At 54.5% G+C, this 17,970-nt stretch overlaps 1 protein-coding gene across 1 annotated transcript in view; it reads left to right on the top strand.

The window, feature by feature from the left end:
• Window positions 1–1,003: 1,003 nt before the first annotated feature.
• ASTN2 (astrotactin 2) overlaps window positions 1,004–17,970 on the top strand; it is a gene marked incomplete at both ends in the record, with an annotated part of 326,465 nt that continues 309,498 nt past the window's right edge. Inside the window, one exon of the mRNA XM_084219630.1 lies at window positions 1,004–1,355. Within this exon, the coding sequence (XP_084075756.1) occupies window positions 1,004–1,355 (352 nt within the window). The remainder of the gene's footprint in view (window positions 1,356–17,970) is intronic.

Below are 17,970 nucleotides of genomic sequence, written 5' to 3'. Positions count from 1 at the left end.
AGCAAAACCACGGCGGTGGAGCTCACCTGGTTTTGTCTTCAAGCACAAACTCCAGCCTTCAGGTGGCACCGAGGCATCCGTGTGATGGAGGGATATAGAACCTGAGATCAGACCTCAGGGTCATCTATCCTTCTGGCCCACATTTAAATGCTGGCTGGTAAACACCAAATCTAAAATCTTTGCTCTGGGTCACAAGCTTGTCCCCTCCAGGTTTGTCATTGCCAGCCATCCCTGTGTGCCCTGGATGCTGGCTCTGCCTATTCACTTAGGAGAGGGTAATAATGAGTAAAAGCTCTCAGGAAACTCATTTTCTGTGCCCTTGTACCCTGGCAGTTCCCTGAAAGGAAGGAATAGCCTAAAGAAAGAGTGGCAATGAGCTGGATGGGGGAGAGGCGGGAGGGTCGGCGGGATTTTCATAAAATCATAGAATTCTAGAATGATTTGGATTGGAAAGGACCTTAAAGTCCACCCAATTCCACCCCTCCACCATGGGCACGGTCTTCCAGTATCCCAGATTGCTCCAAGCCCCGTCCAACCTGGCCTTGGACACTTCCAGGGATGCAGGGGCATCCACAGCCCCTCTGGGCCACCTGTGCCAGCGCCTCTCCCTCCTCACAGGGCAGAATGTCTCCCTCCCACCCCGTTTAACCCTTCTCTCCGTCCCTCCCAAGCCGTCCCCCTCGCCCTGTCACTCCACGTCCTTGCCAGAGCCCCTCTCCTCCAGTTGCGCGGGTCGGGAGCGGCGGCGGCGATGCGGGAGCGGTGCGGCCGCGGCAGCAGCGCGGTGCCGGTGCCGGTGCCGGTGCCGGTGCCGAGCGCATCTCCCGGCGCGGGGAGCGGCGGCCCCGGCGCGGGGCGGGCGGAGGGTCCGCGGGGAGCGGCGGCGGGGCCGGGGCGGGGCGGGGGGCGGGCCCGGGCGGTGGCGGCGGCGGCGGCGGGGCTGGGGCGGCTCAGAGCGCCCGGCTCCGCTCGCCTCCCGCTCCTGCGCCTGGCTCCGGCCGGCATGGCCGCTCCGCCGCGCCGCCGGGCCGCCGCTCCACCCCCGGTGCTGCCGCCGGTGCTGCCGCCGGTGCTGCCGCTGCTGCTGCTGCTGCTGCTGCTGCCGCCCGCGGTGCTGCTCGGCGGCGGGCCCGGCGCCGCGGCGTCGCGGGAGCCCCCCGGCCCCTGCCGCGTGAAGACGGTGACGGTGTCCACGCTGCCGGTGCTCCGGGAGAACGACATCAGCTGGAGCGGCGCCCCGCCGCCCGCCGCCGCCGCCGAGTCCCGCCTGCTGCTCTTCGTCCGCAGCGAGCTGCCCGGCCGCGTCGCCGTGCAGGACGATCTGGACAACACCGAGCTGCCCTTCTTCACCCTCGGTAGGCGCCCGAGCCGCTTCCCGCCCCGTCCCGTCCCGCATCCCGCCCCGCCATCCCGGAGCATCCCCGAAGCATCCGACACCCGCCGTGCCGGCTCTGTGTCCGCCCTCCCCGCTCCGCGGGCAGCTCGATGTGTTTTGGGGCTTTCTAACCCTGCCCCTGTGCTGCATCCTGGTTTTTGGGTTTATTATTTTTTTTCTTGCCTTTCCTGCCGGGGAGGGATTTTTTAGCAGGGCCTGAGGCTGCAGCCGCTGCCAGCCCCGGGAGGAGCGGAGCATTCCCCGGGAGGAGGAGAGCAACCCCGCGCAGGCTGGAAGTGATGGGGGCTGCCTCGTGTGCTCCAACTTGAGCTCTGAGCCCTGAGGAGGTGCCGCTGAGCCTGGCAGAGCGGGAGGGGATGTTGTTTGTTTTTTTTCTAGCCAGAGCCTGGTTTTATAAATGCTTCGTGTTAATTCTCGAGGCTCGCTCTCGCTTCACGCACAACTCCAGCGCCCGGGTCTGTGCGAACGCTGCAGACTTTCCTCCGCTCTCAGCTTTGTGGGGAGGGGGATGGGAATAGAAATAATTCCGTGGTCGTACTTCGGTCCCGATGCCGGATCCTGTTGTCTCGGGTAGGGTGTCACTTTTCCCCATTTCTGTGCCGTAATCAGCCAGTCCTCCGGGAGAACTGTTCCGAATGTCACCTGGGCAGTGCAGTGTTTACTCTGCCAGGTCACCCAAGGGTTTTGGTTGATCTTTTCTTTATCCATCAGCTGCCCTGTTTTTCGGCCCCCAAACCAAGGATAATTTGAGTACCTGCTTAACTCGGGTCTCAGGTATCTCTTGACACACGGGATTGTGACTTCCAGAGCATCTCTCTGTGTGTCTCAGGTGTGTCGAGGTGTGCCCATGTCCAGGCTCACTGGGGACAGCCGACTCCAAGTCCCTTCCCGGTCTCATGGAGTGATTGCCTTTCACTGGGTGCAATGAGCAGGGGTAGGAAATGCCTGTCTGTGTCCCCCAGTGCTGTCATTTTACCTTGGGTGAATCTTTGCTGTAGCAAACGCTCTAATAAATAAGTTGGTGGTACTTCCTGAGGCTCTCGGGCTCCAGCTTTGCAGTTTCCTTAGACACGGTTGGTCAACTGCAAAAATCTGAAGCAGACCAGATACTCTGTTTCCACTAACAAAAGTGACAAATCAAAGGTTTGATGCAGCAGGAATGACGTTTTCCATACCGTGGTTAAAAGTAACAAGAAGTTTCATGGTTCACTGAGTTAATTTTCAGATTAGAGTACAGTTTCTTCAGGGACTGGGTGTGAATTGCGCACTGATCTAAATATATCAGATAGCAAAGAAACCCCTCTGTGTGAGCTTAGATAATAGCTCAAGTTGAAGGAGAGAAATTTGTCTTGATAGATCAGAGGCACGATCTTGTATAGCAAATCCTATTTCTGTGAGTGCCTGCCAGTAAAGAGACCATGTCTTCATCTAAAAATTTCTTTTACTTGCCTGGCATATTAGTTATGTGTGCACTCATTAATATGAAGCATGTCTTGAGAAAATCTGTGGGGGTTTTCCTGCTCCTTCATGAACAGAAGACCCCAAAAGATCCCCTCCTGTTCCCTTGGACTCACAGGCGTCAGGCAGGCTGGAAGACAAACGGAGGCTGTGCCCATGGTGGGATGGCTTCATCATGGTCCTGGAATTAATCAGTCTGTTGCCTCCAAAGAAGGTTAAACTCTTGTCCTTCCCCAAGGTCTAGGTCATGAATTGCTGTGGATGTTCTGATATTTGAAATTTGTTGCATTTCTCCCCATCTCCTGGTGTGGCAACTGTCTCGCTCGCAGTTAACTCTTCTCTGGGTGAGAGCTGTGCAGGATTTCTGCTGGCTGGTTCTCCTAGAGCAGGAATTAAGGCTGTAGTTCTCTGTGGTGGTTTTTTTTCCCCCTCTCCATCCTTTTCTAACTCCATTGATGGTTGGGAACCCGAGAGCAGCTGCTGCTTCGTAATGGGCTCTTGGAGGTGAAAATCACGTTACATGCAGGAGGGCTTGGGAGTGAGGTGGGGACAGAGATTCTGTTTGGCAGAATCTTTGCAGGTCCTTATCTTTAGCTGATTTCTGATGATTGTATCCCTTTATGCGTGTTGCTGGACATGTTCAGTGGCTGTCTGGGCATGAGCTCAGGAGGACACGTAAGAGCTGACGTCCTGCCGGCTGCAAATGTGTTGAGGACTCCTGAATGTCTTGGAGTGCAGGATCTTGCTGTGAGCAGAGATCACTTTCTGGCCTCAGCGGGGTAAGGATGGGGCAGGATGACCTCCTAAAGAACATAAGTCAGGACAGCCACCCTGACTGGCATCCTGGAGGGGTTTTTGAAAGGAAAAAATGATTAAAAAAAAAGAAAAGGGAGCATAAAGCTGGGAGAGCTGAGACATGCTGCTGATGCTACTGATTCTGAAGTGAAATAAGTTGAGAAAAAATTGAGGCCACTCCATTCTGCAGGGCTCAAAGTCTCTTCAGGCCAGGAGGCAGGAAAGAAAATGCTGCTTTTCTTGGTGGCAGTGAGTTTAAGCAGCTAGGGCTGTAGTGCTGGCTGTGCTCAGCAAGTCCCAGCTCAGTAAATCTCCCAGTGCTGCAATGGTTCCTGAGCTGCTCCTCACTCCTTGGCATTTAAAGGAGGGTGGGTGATCTGTAGCTAAAGGCTGGCAGGTGCCAGAGCCTTGTCTGCAGTGGTGTGAAACTTAAACTCATGGAATCATGTAGGTTGGGAAAGATCTTTAAGATCTTTAAACCTAACACTGCCAAGTCTACCACTAAACCATGTCCTGAAGTGCCACATCCTCCAGGTAGATGCCCTGAATTGGTGGCTGGTACAAAGCACGTGGAGTGCTCCATGTCCCTTTTCTTTAAAGGATTCCTCCTTCTAGGGAGGAAACAACTTTATCTGTTCCCTGACTATATGAAATTATATTCTCTGAAGTGCATAAAGCGAGGGCTTCCAGTGCAGCATCCCTGCCTGCGGGGCTGCCTGGTCTGCAGGAGCCACTGCATGGCTGAGACAGAGGAGAAATCAGCACTAGGAAACATCCACACAGCTGAGCTGGGCCTGTGGCACGCTGGCAATATCAGGAGCAGCAGCAACAGCAGCAGCAGCAGCTACTCATGGAAGGCAGGAGCCCACTAGGGGGTGGTGGGTACCCGGGGATGCTCCACAGCAGCTCCTCTCTGTGTGCCCAGGAGGGTACCAGGGATGCTCCACAGGAGGGTACCAGGGATGCTCCACAGGAGGGTACCTGGGGATGCTCCATGCTCTCCCTGTGTGCCCTTGTGGGCACTTCAGGATGCTGGACAGCAGCTCCAGGTCTTTGTGCCTCAGAGGGCACCTGCAGGAAGGTGGGGAGCCCAGGCTGGGGGTGGCTTCATCCTCTCCCAAAAAAGGCAGGAAACTTTGGTTCTTTGTGCATCCTTCCTGGGCTGCAGCAGGGACCTGCTGCTGGAACACCCACTGGCAGCTCCCTGTGTCCCTCCTCCAGTGGGGTGTCACAGCTTCTGTGTTTCCTACGCCTGGGTTTATTTTTTCCCTGGTGCGTTGGAGACCAGAAGGATGCTTCTCCCACTACCCCCCAGTTACGTTACTATAAAATTACTCAGCAAAGCCCAGTGGTGGCAGGAAATGACAAATGTAGGTGCCACCAGTGCATTATGAATTGCTGTGCCTCCCCTTTCCTGAAAAAGCATCCTGCCCTTTCCTTAACCTTGGATACTACTGATGCTTTGTGGCTTTTCCCCCCCTCTCTAATTCTCCTAGAGTTACCCTGCTGCAATCAGTGCAGCCCATCACTGACTTTATCCTTGCCCAGTGAGCTCTCTCTGAGGTGTGGATCTTGATTCAATCAGTAGCCATGTGTTCCCTGCAGAAGCTGCTCCACCACGGCGTAGCCGGCTCCGAGTGCAATTCAGGGAATGAGGCACTTTGCTTCCGAGCTAATTTAGCTGAGCTCTGTCTATGTGTGAGCAGCTTTATATAGAGGAGAGAGAAGGGAAGAGGCAGACCAATTTTCACCACTGCTCTTACCCTGTAGTGGCTTACATAAGAACAGTTTACTACACACTTGTCATAAATGGCTTTAATGGATGCTGTTTGAATGTCTGCAGTGCTTCAAGAGGCTTTGTTTTGGTGGTTGTCACAAAACAGGCTCGTGTGGCTGCATTCCTGGTGTCCCCCTGTGGCCCCTGTGTGTGGCTGGTTGATGATTGTCCCCTGCTCTTCCAGCTCCTCAGCAGTTCAGTGCCACTTCTGTCTTCTTTCTTAACTCTTTCCAAAGTCATCTTGTAACTTGCACTTCTCCTCTGTAGGGTTGGAGTGTTGAGGCTTGAAGGAAGACCTGGATGTGGCACTCAGGGCTCTGGGCTGGGTGACAGTGTGGTGGGGATCAGTCACAGGCTGGACTCAGTTATCTTGGAGGCCTTTTCCACCCTGAATCATTCTGAGTTTCTATTAACACATTAAAAGCACTCAGTTCCCTATGGGCTGATTGTATTTATTGCTGCTCCTGGAAAGGCTTGAGCAAGGTTTTGCCACTCTCATTTTGGTCACCAACTCCTGTTTGTGCAGAGCATGTGGGGAGGCTGAAGGGTCACCTGAGGAGCCTGGGTGTGACTGCAGCTTACTGATGCTGCTGTTCAGAGGGGCCCTTCCCTGCTTTGAGCTGGCCTCTGGGGTCTGGGGCAGCACTGTGTGGGTGCCCAGTGTGCAACCCCATGGTCAGGGCTTGGCCCATAACGTGGGGTCATCTCTGCAGAAAAGCTGATCAGCAAAGTCTGGTTTCTGCACCTCCCTTTGCATTAACTGCCTCCTGCTAGGCTTGAGATGCCTGGAGTATCAGCTCAGAGGTTGGGTTAATCAAGTGTTGTTTTTTTTTGTTTTGTTTTGTGGAGTTTTTTTCTTTTTTTTTCCCTTCTGTTTATATTGTTTCTGTTCCCCAGCTAATCCAATGGGTAAAGAATCATATCTTCCACCCCAAAAGCCTCAGTGAGATGGTGTGGTGAGGATGAGACAGGTTGGTGGCACCCTGGGACAGTAGGGCTGCTTCCCAGCCCCTCCATTCCTATCCACAGCTATGTGTGCTCTGGGGTCTGGGCCAGGTCCCTGGTGGTGGGAGCTGCCTGGGGAGGGTGTAGGAAAGAGGAAAACCTTCTGGTAGTAATTTCTTCCCCTCCTTGTGTTGCTATTTGATTGCTCCAGCTTTCCAAGATGTTGCATTTCATAGTTGGGAAGGGGAGGGACAGCCCAGCTCAGGGTGGGGTTGTACTGGTGATTTGGAGGTCTGCAAGCACTATAACCCCCAAAAAAGGCTGTAGGCAAAACATGCCCAGGAAAATGGGTCAGTCCTGGGCCATCCCTTCCCTCCCCAGAGGCGAGGTCGAACATGGCTTGTCCAGCACGGCGGGGTGAGGACTTGGCAGGGATTTTGCTTCATCTCAGGTATTTTCTGGGCTGATTATCCCAGTTAAAGCTGGGAATGTGTAGCTGAGTGCAGGCTGTGCTCGGGGAGCTGCTGCTTTCCAAGAGTACCCGCGTTGACCAGCTAGTGGCAACAGAAGATTAACTATGGAGGGAGAGAGGAGCTGGTTGCTGCAGCTGAGCTGCCACGGGAGGAGGCTGGTGGCTGGGGATCCCCCCTGCTCCCCCTTCCTCCCAGCTGATTTTCCACGATGCCTGCATGCCAGAGGCTTTTGTTGCTCTTTTCCAGGAAGAAATAATGAGCTTTTATTCAGAATCATGCAGAGAGCTTGCAGTCCTCCATGGGGAGTAGGGTGGGGAATGACCTCCGAGTGCCACCACGCAGATGGACGTTACCTCCCAAACTTGCTGCCTGCTCCCTCCTAAGCCCTAAAAGTGAGAATCTCAGCTGTGTGATGGGCTGGCCTTTGTGCTGCCTCGCTGACACGGTGCTGATGTGTGGTGTTGGCTGGCTGTGAAACAGCTGAGCCCTGGGGCTTGCCTGGTGTGACAGGAGCTCAGGCACGGGGCTGGCTGGGACCACGGGAGAACAGATTGATGCCGTGTGTGGGAATGATGAGGTACTGATCTCATGCTTCTTTAACACCTTTGCAGGTGCAGGTGGCTTGAGAAACACCTGCCATCACACCAAAATGCCATGTAGAGTGTGGGGCAGGCTGGGGTTAGAGCTGAAAGGAAAGAAGATGTCTGGATTGATGCCTTTCATCGTCTGAAATATCCACAGTACAGCCTGTGCCCAAGTGTCCTCCTCCTGTAGAAACCGTTTGAAGTGCAGGGTGATGAACCTTGGCCTGTGTTCCCGTGCTGCTCCCCAGCCCTGCCCCATCACTACCTGTGATGGCATTGAGCAGAGATGCTTCTTGTGCATAACCAGCTTAAGAATGGGGCCACTTAAAAGAATTGAATGCTTGTGCTGCTGCTCGGGTCTCAGCTAATGCAGTTAAGGTTTCCAGTGTCCAGACAGTATGGAGACACTTAATGGTATTGAAGAAGCAGAATGGCCTGCAGAGGGGACGAGCAGGGATCCTGGCTGCCTGCATCTGCACTGGCTGGGAGAGGCTTTCTGGTTGTCTCCTGGGAAGGGGGAAAGTGGAGAAAAATATCACAGAGTTTTGGCCCATTGTCCCTTTGGGTGTCTTTCCCATTTCCCCTGCAGGAAGCAGTGCTCTTGAGTGCTTCCAGCATCCTGCTGCAGGTCAGGGGGAAGAAGGGGCTCCTTGCAGGGGGAGGCTGGGCTGTGGCTGCCTGTGGGAAGATGGGGCAGACAAGATTTGGAGCCAGGGCTCTGCCTGTGGGGAGGGGGCAGAAGCACCAGTTCCCTCCATTTCACATTCTCTGTCCCCCACCACTCCTACACTCCTTTCTCTGTGCTTTCACCTCTCCTGTCTTAGTGCAAGACAAAGTCTGTAGGAAACCTCGACTGGCTTTGAAAGCAGCAGCAAAAGGAGAGAAATTTTCCATTAGCAGCATCAGCAGTATAAGAGATTTTTTCCCAGTCACCTGGTAACTGCTGTATTTAGGGAGATTACTGAGCTGATGGTGCTGCTCCCAGGCATATGCAAGGGAGTGATCCTGTTAGGAGAGGGAGGCAAGGGGTGGTCACACACAGGGAGATGGGCTGCTGAAGGTCAGCTGTGCAGGGAGGGGACCCCTGGAGCCGGGCACCTGCTGTGCTCCACCATCTGCTCCTCCAGAGCAGGGCAGTGGCACAGGAGGGGCACTGCCAGCTGCACCCAGGGGCTGCAGAGGGGGCAGGGAGGGGGATCCCCAGGGTGGGGCAGGAACATCCTGGAGTGGAGGAGGGAATCAGGCTCCAGCTGGATTTGGGGCCAGGCTGGGGGTTTGGTGCATGGTGCCTTTCTGTGGGATGGGATGTGCCTGCAGAGGGGCTCTGCCCTGCTCTGCTGTGGGCTCCAGCTCTGTATAAAAATCCTGTTTGCAACCCCAGCAGGTTCTGGGGACCCCAACTTTGCACCCAGCCATCACCAAGAGCTCAGCTGTGCTGGTGCCTTTGAGGCTTTGGGTTTTTTTTTCCTTTTTCCCCTCCCTTTTCTCTCTCCATTGCAGTGGGGTGGCCTTGCCTGTGGCTGGATGCCTGCCCTGGCTGTGCTGTGTGAGCTGGGCTCCCTGGCCACCCCAGGGCTCCTGGCTGCCCAGACACTTGCCCAACATGAGCTGGCATTCCTGAGTGTGCCTGGGGCTGTCCCAAGGCCATTCACAGCCTGGATCTTCCCTCCCTGCTCTCTATGGTTCTCAAGCAATGTCCTTCAGGGAGCACAGCACATCCCTAACCTGTGGGATCAAGTGACAGAATATCAGGGCTGGCAGCAGCATAGGAATGTTTTTGTTGCCTCGAGCCAAGTGCTCAGTAACATCAGCTTCCTGCTGCAGTGCTCCTGTGCTGGGAGCAGGGGTGCTGCTCCTGGGATGGGGAACAGGGGTGGTCTGTGTGTGTGAGCAGGGAAGGGGGGCTGGAGCAGGATCTGCTGCTCATCCAGCCTGGCCAGAAAAGCCTCTCCCTCAGCTCACTCTTGCTGTGGATGTTGCTTTTGATACCAGGGGGCCTGATGAGGTAGAAGTTGGTGCCACTGACCTGATGAATTCCTGGTGCAGGTGCCCCCAGAGCAAGGTCTGCTCTTCCAGGCAGTTTCCCACTCCGATGGGCTTCCTGGGAGGATGGGGCTCCCATGGCAGGTGCTGTGCTGCCAGTTGTCCCCTCCTCACTCTGTTACTCAACCCTGCCTTGCCCAGGCTGCTCCATGGGGTGGAGGATGATGGAAACCCTCTACCTTGGCTTGCTGGGCCTGAGCAGTCACCTGTGTGGTGGGTTCAGCTTGGGTGGAGAGCTTTGGGGGCTTATTGGGACATCCTGATATGTGCCTTTTCCTTCTACCCCATCACATTTCTTCCATGTCCTTTCAACCTCCCACCCATTTAAATTAGAGGGGTTTAAACTCTTTTATTCTGCCCTGCCCAGGGAATTCGTCCCAGCTTTCTTGTTGCAGCCACACTCCTTGTTCCCCTACCTGTAATATCCTGGGAAATCTGGCCAGAGAGAGGTGCCCAGGCAGAGCAGTGTGTTGGGCAGGCGATCCAAAAGGATCTGTATTCCCCACCCTCCCTTCCATGCCATCCAAACTGGGCAGCCCATGGTCAAGCTGTGTCCACAGCAAACTTCTGCCATTATCTTCTGCCTGGAGCAGATTTTCAGGGTGGGCAGCTCGGGGATTCCAGTGCTGGGTGCCATTTATTTAAGTCTGGCTCAGCTGATGGACCCCCCTGGCCCTTACTGGGGGTGGCTTGGGACAGGAGGCTGTGAAGAAGGTCCAGCAGGAAAGGAGGGGTTCTGTAGAGGAGCCAATGACAGCAGTGGCATTTTGGGAAGCTGACAGGTATATTTGGGAGTCAGACATGCTGCAGGCTGAAAGCACATCCAGCAGAGGTGACGTTGGCCTTATCTGTGCAGGCAGGTCCTCGCCCACTGCTGCTGGCAGGGCGGTGGCTGCTCCTGCTGCTGCTTTCCCATCAGGGGCTTTGCCATTTTTCCTCCTCCAGAGAGGGGAGGGAGGGCTGCAGGGGTGCATTTGTCACCTGAAGAGCCCCCGGGCTTGGGCTGAACTTTGTGTTCCAGCAATAAAACCTTGCTAGGAAATGTGTGCTGTAACAAAGCCCATGGATATAATACATCCGTATCATACTGTACCTTTCATCTTGAAGGATTCCCAAGGAGCTTTACAAACTCGGTGTGCTGCAGCCTGCCAGGGTGACTGAATGTTATCAGGAGCAGCGGCAGTCTAATCTCTGTGGTAGTATTTCCCCCCCTTGCAGGGGGAACTTTATGAAGTCTGGTCTCAGAGTAGCGCTGTGATGGTGTTTTCCTCTAAGCCCGAGTTTCTCAGGAGAAACAGGCAAGCCGTGTAGCTGTTTGTTATGCAAAACCACCAAAGAAATATTTTTTCCTGGGGCAGTAGGAGTGGGTGGGAATTACTTTCACACAGCTTCAACAGCTTTGCATCTTGACAGAAGAGGCATTCGCAGGGGAATGTGCCCTCCGTGCAGCCCCGGAGAGGGGATGATAAAGTTTAAACGCTTGAGGAATTGCTTCTGGGCATTAGCAGGGTGGTAGGGTTCAGCTGGCGGGGCAGTTCTTGGGAGGGAAACTAAATGTCTGCCTGAAATACTTGCTGTGTGAGTCTTTTGTCACCTAATGCTCCCTTCTGCCTCTGCAGTCAGTCCCGGAGCCAGCTGATGGCTCAGGTCCAGATCCTGCAGGTAACATCTGTCTGTGGGGTGGGAGCAGGGAAGGGTGATGCCTCCATCACCCTGCTGGTCTCCACTTCCAGCCAGGGGTATTTTCACTGTTCCTGCCTTATCTGGAGCTGTGGGAGGCATCTGAAGGTGCTGCCAGTGGTGGCAGAGCCTAAAAACCAAAACAGAATGCAGGACCAGGGGCCCAAGCAAAGCTGTTGTCAGAGGCATATGCTTGAAGCACGGCGGGTAGCTGGAATCTATTTTGGTTTGGAGTGGTACATATTTAGCCTGTTTTGTTTAGCAGTTTGTTTATGGGATGTATTTTCCCATTCTGTGTAGCTCCCCAAATGTGTGCTATAAACAAAGTGTAAAATCAAAAGCAGCCTCTATGTGTTCCATCAAGTGCATCGCAGGGCGCGTGGTGCCTGCCAGCCTCAGGTCCTCTCTTCAGGAGGAGGAAACACAGCACTGAGTGAGGTGATCCTGTCAGGTTTGAGTATGGGAATTGCTGTGGGCGCTGCTGGGATGGAGCAGGGATGTCTCAGGAGCTCACCAGCCCTTTTGTCCTTTTGCTCTCGCTCCAAACCTTCCCAGGTTCATCCCCGAGGAGTGCAGGTGTTGGCTCCCGCTTCTCCTTTAGCTTTGCTTGCTTCCCTGAGCCCCACTGAGATGGTTCCTCAGGCCACAAGGAATGGGATGTGCTTTTGCCAGCATCATTCACAGATGCTGGACGTTAAAAACCTTCAAAATGGATGGAGTTTCAAGCAGGCATTAGAGGTTTGTGGCTGTTCTCACTGTAGCCATTGCAGTCACATCCCTGGTACTGGATCAACAGCCGTGTGTGTTCCTTGCTTTAATTTTCCTGAGCGTGATCAGAAGGGCTGGGAGCACATTTAATCCAACAGCAACAGCCTTGCCTTTTAGCAGGACTCAAGAAGCCAGAGCTGCTTGAAGACACAAACTCCATTACATTGCTTTACATCTCCCAGCCCTTGCTGATTCCTCTGCTCGTGTTTGCTGCTCTCCCAGACCAGCAGTGCCGGTGTCCCCTCTGTGTTCCTGGCTGAGGAAATCCATTATCGGGGGAATGGCAGCTGGGAGGGAGGGAGGTCGGGGACTCTGCCTGTAGGGGCTGCTCGCAGCCAGCTCGGGGTCCTGCGGGAGCAGCAGTGAGCACGGCAGACACGCTGCTCCTCGTTGTACTCGATTTTATTCCGCTTTTGTAGCAGCTGCCTTGGCTGCTCGGCTGACAAGCTGGTCCTTAATGTGCCGTGGCCCAGCGGTGTGTGGGGACAGGGACAGGAGCTGGGATTTGGGCAGGATGGAGGCTCTGGGAGATGGAGGTTGGAGGGATGCTGCTGGCATCAGGGATTCTGCCAAGCTCGGATTTTGCTCCCCTGGAGTGCTGCCTGAAATCCCATGTGCTGCCCAAAACTGTGTGTGCTGAAGGAAGTATCCTCTGCTGCCTGGGCTTGCTTTTTAAAGACTGTTGTAAAACCTTTTCCTTCCCTGGTGATGAAGGGTTTTGCAGTGTGTTGCAATGAGCCACTTAAAAGCAAAACAGGAGGAAAAAATCCTGTTTGCAACACTCCTCCTGCCTGAGTTGCCGTGGTGTGAGATATGGGGTGGTTGTAGGGGATGCTGCAGGAAAGTTGAGCCTTGTGAGAGCCTGATCTTTCCTAAACAACCCATTGCTGTTTCTCCTGTGGCATCTCTCAGCTGCATTTCCTCCCCAAAATCATGTTTCTCACCGCTCAAAGGCTTCTCTGGCTTGAGATGTGCTTTAAGTCATGTAAAGCCAAATTTTACTAGGCTGCAGTCTCCAAAGCTTTCCTCCAGCAGAAATGGTGCAAATTTATCCGTGGATACCTTGGCCACAGCTGCAGCAGGTCTGTGGTCATCTCCTGGGAAGGGCATTCCAAACCCCCCTTGTCCTGCAGCCTGGATCTCCAGGGCCCTGTTCTGGCTGGGAAGGAAGGTGATATTTTTGCTGTAGCTCAAAAGGCAAAGGCATTTCAGTGGATTCTGGGCTGTGGGTTTAATCGCTGCTTGTTTTGATCATCTCTCTACTAAACTGCTCTGGATGTGCCTAAGGGCAAACAAGCAGGTGTTAATGTTGATATTCTGCTCATTTTTTTGCTGTTGTTGGGTGGGGGAAGGAACTTAGATGGTAGGCAAGCTGTTGGTTGGAATGGTGCTTCTCTCAGCCGTGGCACCAGGGCAGGTGAGACCTGGTGGGAGGAGGCCAGTGCAGGACCTGGCTGGGGACAGGATGAGCCTTGAGCGGGCTGTCAGTGGCTCTGCAGCTTCCCCACTCTTCTCCAGGCTCTCCTTCTTCCAACTCTGCAAACATTTACAGCAGTTAGGGGACTGCCCAGGGACGCTTTCATTCCTGGCATGAACTGAATTAGAGGGAAAGGTTGGGCTGGAGAGTGGTCAGCAAGATCTACCTCATCCAGCAGTCTCTGCTGTGGTGGCAGAAGGTGAGGAACAGGACACAGGTCTCTGAAACACCCCTGGAGCTGTTCCTTCACATGCTGTGGCCCCGAGAGCTGGGATTTGGGAAGGAGGGAAGCTCCAGGAGCTGGAGGTGCTGCCAGCCTCAGGGATGCTGCTGGCCTTTGGCTGCTCCTGCTGCAGTAATGCCTGTCCTGACTGAGCTGAAAGGGTCCCACAGCAGCTCTGAGGGGCTCCTGCATCTCCCCCCTGCATCTCCCTAGCCCTGGCTTCTCTGGGAAATCCCTCTGGTCCTTGGGATGCTGCACTGTGCCTGCACACAGGGGATGCAATGAGGGAAGAGGTAGGTTTTTCTGTGAGGTCTGAGGGATGTGCCAAGTGCTGACCAGGGGCTGGCACAGAGGGAAGGATGCTTCTGTTAATTAGCACAAGATGAAAGGAAAACTTGTCTTTATTCAAAGAGCAGCTTGTTCCAGTTTCATCGCAGTCCCTCAGTTCTGAGCTTTAAAGTTTGGTGAATGTGTGAACAATAAGTTTGGGAAGATGTTTTGAAGCCAGAATGGCAGCATTGTTATGAAAATGCTGAAGGGGAGTTGTGACACTGTTTTGAAGATGAAAGTATTTTTACAATCTTAAACTGACACATTTCTAAAAGAAAAAGAAAAGAAAAAGAAAGTTTTCATGAAAGACAGCTCTCAACAAGACTTTCCCTGGCCACAATCAAATGTCCTGTCCCTGAAGGCACTTTGAGGTGCTGCTGGTGACCCCGTGTCCAGCATGGTGGGGTGGTTTTTATTGGTGTTACTGGTGTGTGTTGGGCAGGGTGGGATCTGCACAGCCCTGGTGGAGGGAGCAGTGAGTGTGTGCAATGATGGACCAACATATCATCAGGAGGAGGGCACAAAGATGAGATGTGGATGAAGCATGGACACCTGCCAATCCCATCCTTGCTGCTCCAGCCATGCCCTCACCACTTCTGACCCCACAGCACTCGCTGCCCTTTCGAGCTGCTCTGTAAAAAACAGATTTTCCACATGTTTAGCAAGCATCTGTTAATGGCTTAGCCAAACATCACCCTGTTAGTGCAGAGTGAAGGGGAGGCTGGAGCTGCCCATGCCTGGCAGCAGCTCTGGGCTGTTTCTGCCCTCAGCTGTGCCACAGGACTTGCCAGTTTGTGCTGTTCCAGCTCACCCAGTGGCCCTGCAGGAGCTGGGCTGGGGGTGGAGGCTGGCATGGCACACTGCTGGCACCACAGGGGATGGCTTGGGGTGTCTGGGGACACGCAGCAGCTTGGGCTCCATCCAGTGACTGGCTCCCCATCCCACTGCTGCATCTTGCCAGCTGGAGCTGCAGCCCCAGCCTAACCCAGTCTCCCTCTCGCTGCTGCCTGAGCTGAGCAACATCTTGGAAGCACAGAATGGCCTGAGTTGGAAGGAATTTAATGATCATCTCTTTAAATCCTCCTGCCCACGGTGTCCAGGGTGTGAGGCTGTTCTGAGCCCACCTCCCCTCTGCCAGCTGCCTGCAGTTCCTCTTGTCAGGGCTAGCAAATGGCACACTGACCACTTTGTCTTGGGCTTTTCTCTTCCCTGAGCACCTGAATGCACCAGCTCATTATGATGGCTCTTTTTTATTCCTATAAAGCTCTAGTTTCCATTACAGTCCCTTGGACACCTGGGGGCCTCTGAGTGGGTGCTCTGTAATTAAAAGCAATCTATTGCCATGTCTGAGGGGGCTGTGTGAGCTACGGGGCCGTGAGCTGTGGTCTCCTGCAGCAGAGCTGTCAGGCAGTTCCTTCCTTAGAAAAGAGACACCAAAAATTCCTCTTCCGCCCCCAACTTTGTCTTTCTGCCAGCCCTGGATTCCAGGTCTATTTCAGGGTCTTTTCTTTTGGGCTTGGGTAGGTGCAGAGCATGTATTTTTTGCCATGTGAGTCTGACAAGCCCTTGGGGAGGATGAGTGGGTATCTTGAAGTGTAAGGGAGAAACTTGGCAAGTGTTTCAGCTCCAGGATCTCTTTGCATTTTTGGCTGCATCTCCTTTTAATCCTGCTGCTCTTAAACTTTTCTGAACCAGCAAAGTCAGCCCTGGCAGCACTGCCATCCAGGAATATCTGCTCCCATTCCTGGAAGGTCAGGTCACAGGGACTGCCTGGCTGGGGCTTCTCCCAGTGGTGCCAGTCCTGGACTTTCTCTGCCCAGCACTCCCAAATTTGTGGATGGGGATGATCTTACCTCCTTTACATCATCAGAGGGGTCCTCTGCTCGTGGACATGGGCAAGAAGGTGTCTGGAGCTGGATGTGTGCTCCATGCTTGGGTGATTCCCAGAAGATGCTCTCCTCAGCCTCTTGGGATGATGTATTTCTTGTTGTGTCTTGTTCTGTGCTCCCAGTTTGATTCCTGGCCTTGTCTATGGGATTTGGGATCTGGTTTTCAGGAGGTGAAAGCAATCACTTAACTGGGCTGGAAAGGGGAATGAGCTTCCTTTCCTGAGCTGCAGTTAAAGGAAACATCCAGGGGTGTGCGGGCTCATCTGGTGCAAAATCCAGCACTTCTGGGTCATTCTGGCATTCTCCTCTTGGCTTTGCTATTTCCTCATGAAATGACTTTGACAGACTGAGCACAGTTCCTGCACCTCTTTCTTACCCTCTGCCTGCAGGAGCCTGCAGGGGCATTACTGAGCTGGTGTGAAATTCCCATGTGGAGGTGGGAGGGAGGGACAGACCCTCTTGGCTCCCTTCCTGCCACACTGCCTGCAGGCTGGTGGTGCAGAGAGGGCTGAGGAGAGGAGATCAGGACAAGTGCAGAGCCAGAAGTGAAAGAAGTGGGTGAGTGGGCTCGACAGACCAGGATCTGCTGCTTCTCTGAGCTGGGGAAGCTTCTTGCTCCATCCAGCAGCTCTTCCCATGCTCAGCAGGCAGCTGGACAGTGGGACAGTGGCATGTGGCTGTCCATGGCTGTGACACACTGTCCCGTGAGGAGATGGGGTTTTCTCTCTGCTTTAATGAGCTAAAAATGTTCTGTGTGGTTGAAAGCTCCCCCACGTGCACCCGCGTCTCCTGATCTCTGAGACAGTGACAGCTCCTCTAATTAGGCAGCCAAGGAGGTAACCTTAGCAACTCCACGCTGCTCAGATACCCCTGGAGATGGTGTGTCTGGTGTTCAAACGGCCTCTCACAGGACAGGAGAGCTGGGGATGCCTGCACACTGCCCTCCCTCCCCGTGGCTGGTGGTGCCTGTCATGGGCAGCAGGAGCTGGCACAGGAGGAGGCACCAATGTCCCTTCACTGCTTGCTCTGTTCTTGTTGATGGGAATTCTACCTGCCTCAGCTCTGGGGAGAGCTACTGGTGCAGTACTGGGAGGGAACTGGTGCAGAAGAAGGTGCTGAGCCTGCTGCTGCACTGCTGTAACCTGAGCTGCAGGGACTGGGGTCTTGCACTGCATCAGGAGGAGCTCTGGACCTGCAGAGAGCAGGAACCTGCCCTCCAGGAGCAGGAGGATCCTGACCTCCAGGGGCAGGAGGAACCTGCCCTCCAGGGGCAGGAGGAACCTGACCTCCAGGGGCAGGAGGAACCTGCCCTCCAGGAGCAGGAGGAACTTGCTGTCCAGGAGCAGGAGGAACCTGCCGTCCAGGAGCAGGAGGAACCTGCCCTCCAGGAGCAGGAGGAGCCTGTCCTCCAAGAGCAGGAGGAACCTGTCCTCCAGGGGCAGGAGGAACCTGATGTCCAGGAGCAGGAGGAACCTGCCCTCCAGGAGCAGGAGGAACCTGCCCTCCAGGAGCAGGAGGAACCTGCCCTCCAGGAGCAGGAGGAACCTGCCCTCCAGGAGCAGGAGGAAGCTGTCCTCCAGGAGCAGGAGGAACCTGCTGTCCAGGTGCAGGAGGAACCTGTCCAGGAGCAGGAGGAGCCTGCCCTCCAGGAGCACAGTGTGGGCCATGCTCTTGGACAATCCCTCTCCTTAGTTTGCAGGTGGAGGGAGCTGATGGCCTGGCATCAGTGCAGTGCTGGGTCTTGGAGCATGGCTGTGCCACAGCATCCCCATCCCTCATCTTCCTCCCCACCCTCATCTTCCTCCCCATCCCTCATCTTCCTCCCCATCCCTCATCTTCCTCCCCATCCCTCATCTTCCTCGCCATCCCTCACCCTCCCATTTCACCTGACCTGCAGCTGCAGCACCAAGCCCTGCCTTAAAGCCTGAGCACTCCTCTTGCCCCGTGGGCTCTGGAAGGGGCTTTGGCTACTCAAACCAGTGCTGGGAAACACTTTTTTATAGCAGCTGGGAGTGAGCCAGGGCAAAAATGAGCTGAGGCCGCTGAAGGGAGATAAGCTGAGACGTAAACTGTGATTTTCTGCCCTGTGAGCCCTATGCATGGATTTCATCTTTTAATGGAAGTGCAGTAAA

This window comes from Fringilla coelebs (genome assembly GCF_963513975.1).
Source record: "Fringilla coelebs genome assembly, chromosome: 21".
NCBI lineage: Eukaryota > Metazoa > Chordata > Aves > Passeriformes > Fringillidae > Fringilla > Fringilla coelebs.
The sequence above is the reverse complement of the archived record's forward strand: the minus strand, read 5'-3'. Positions and strand labels throughout refer to the sequence as shown.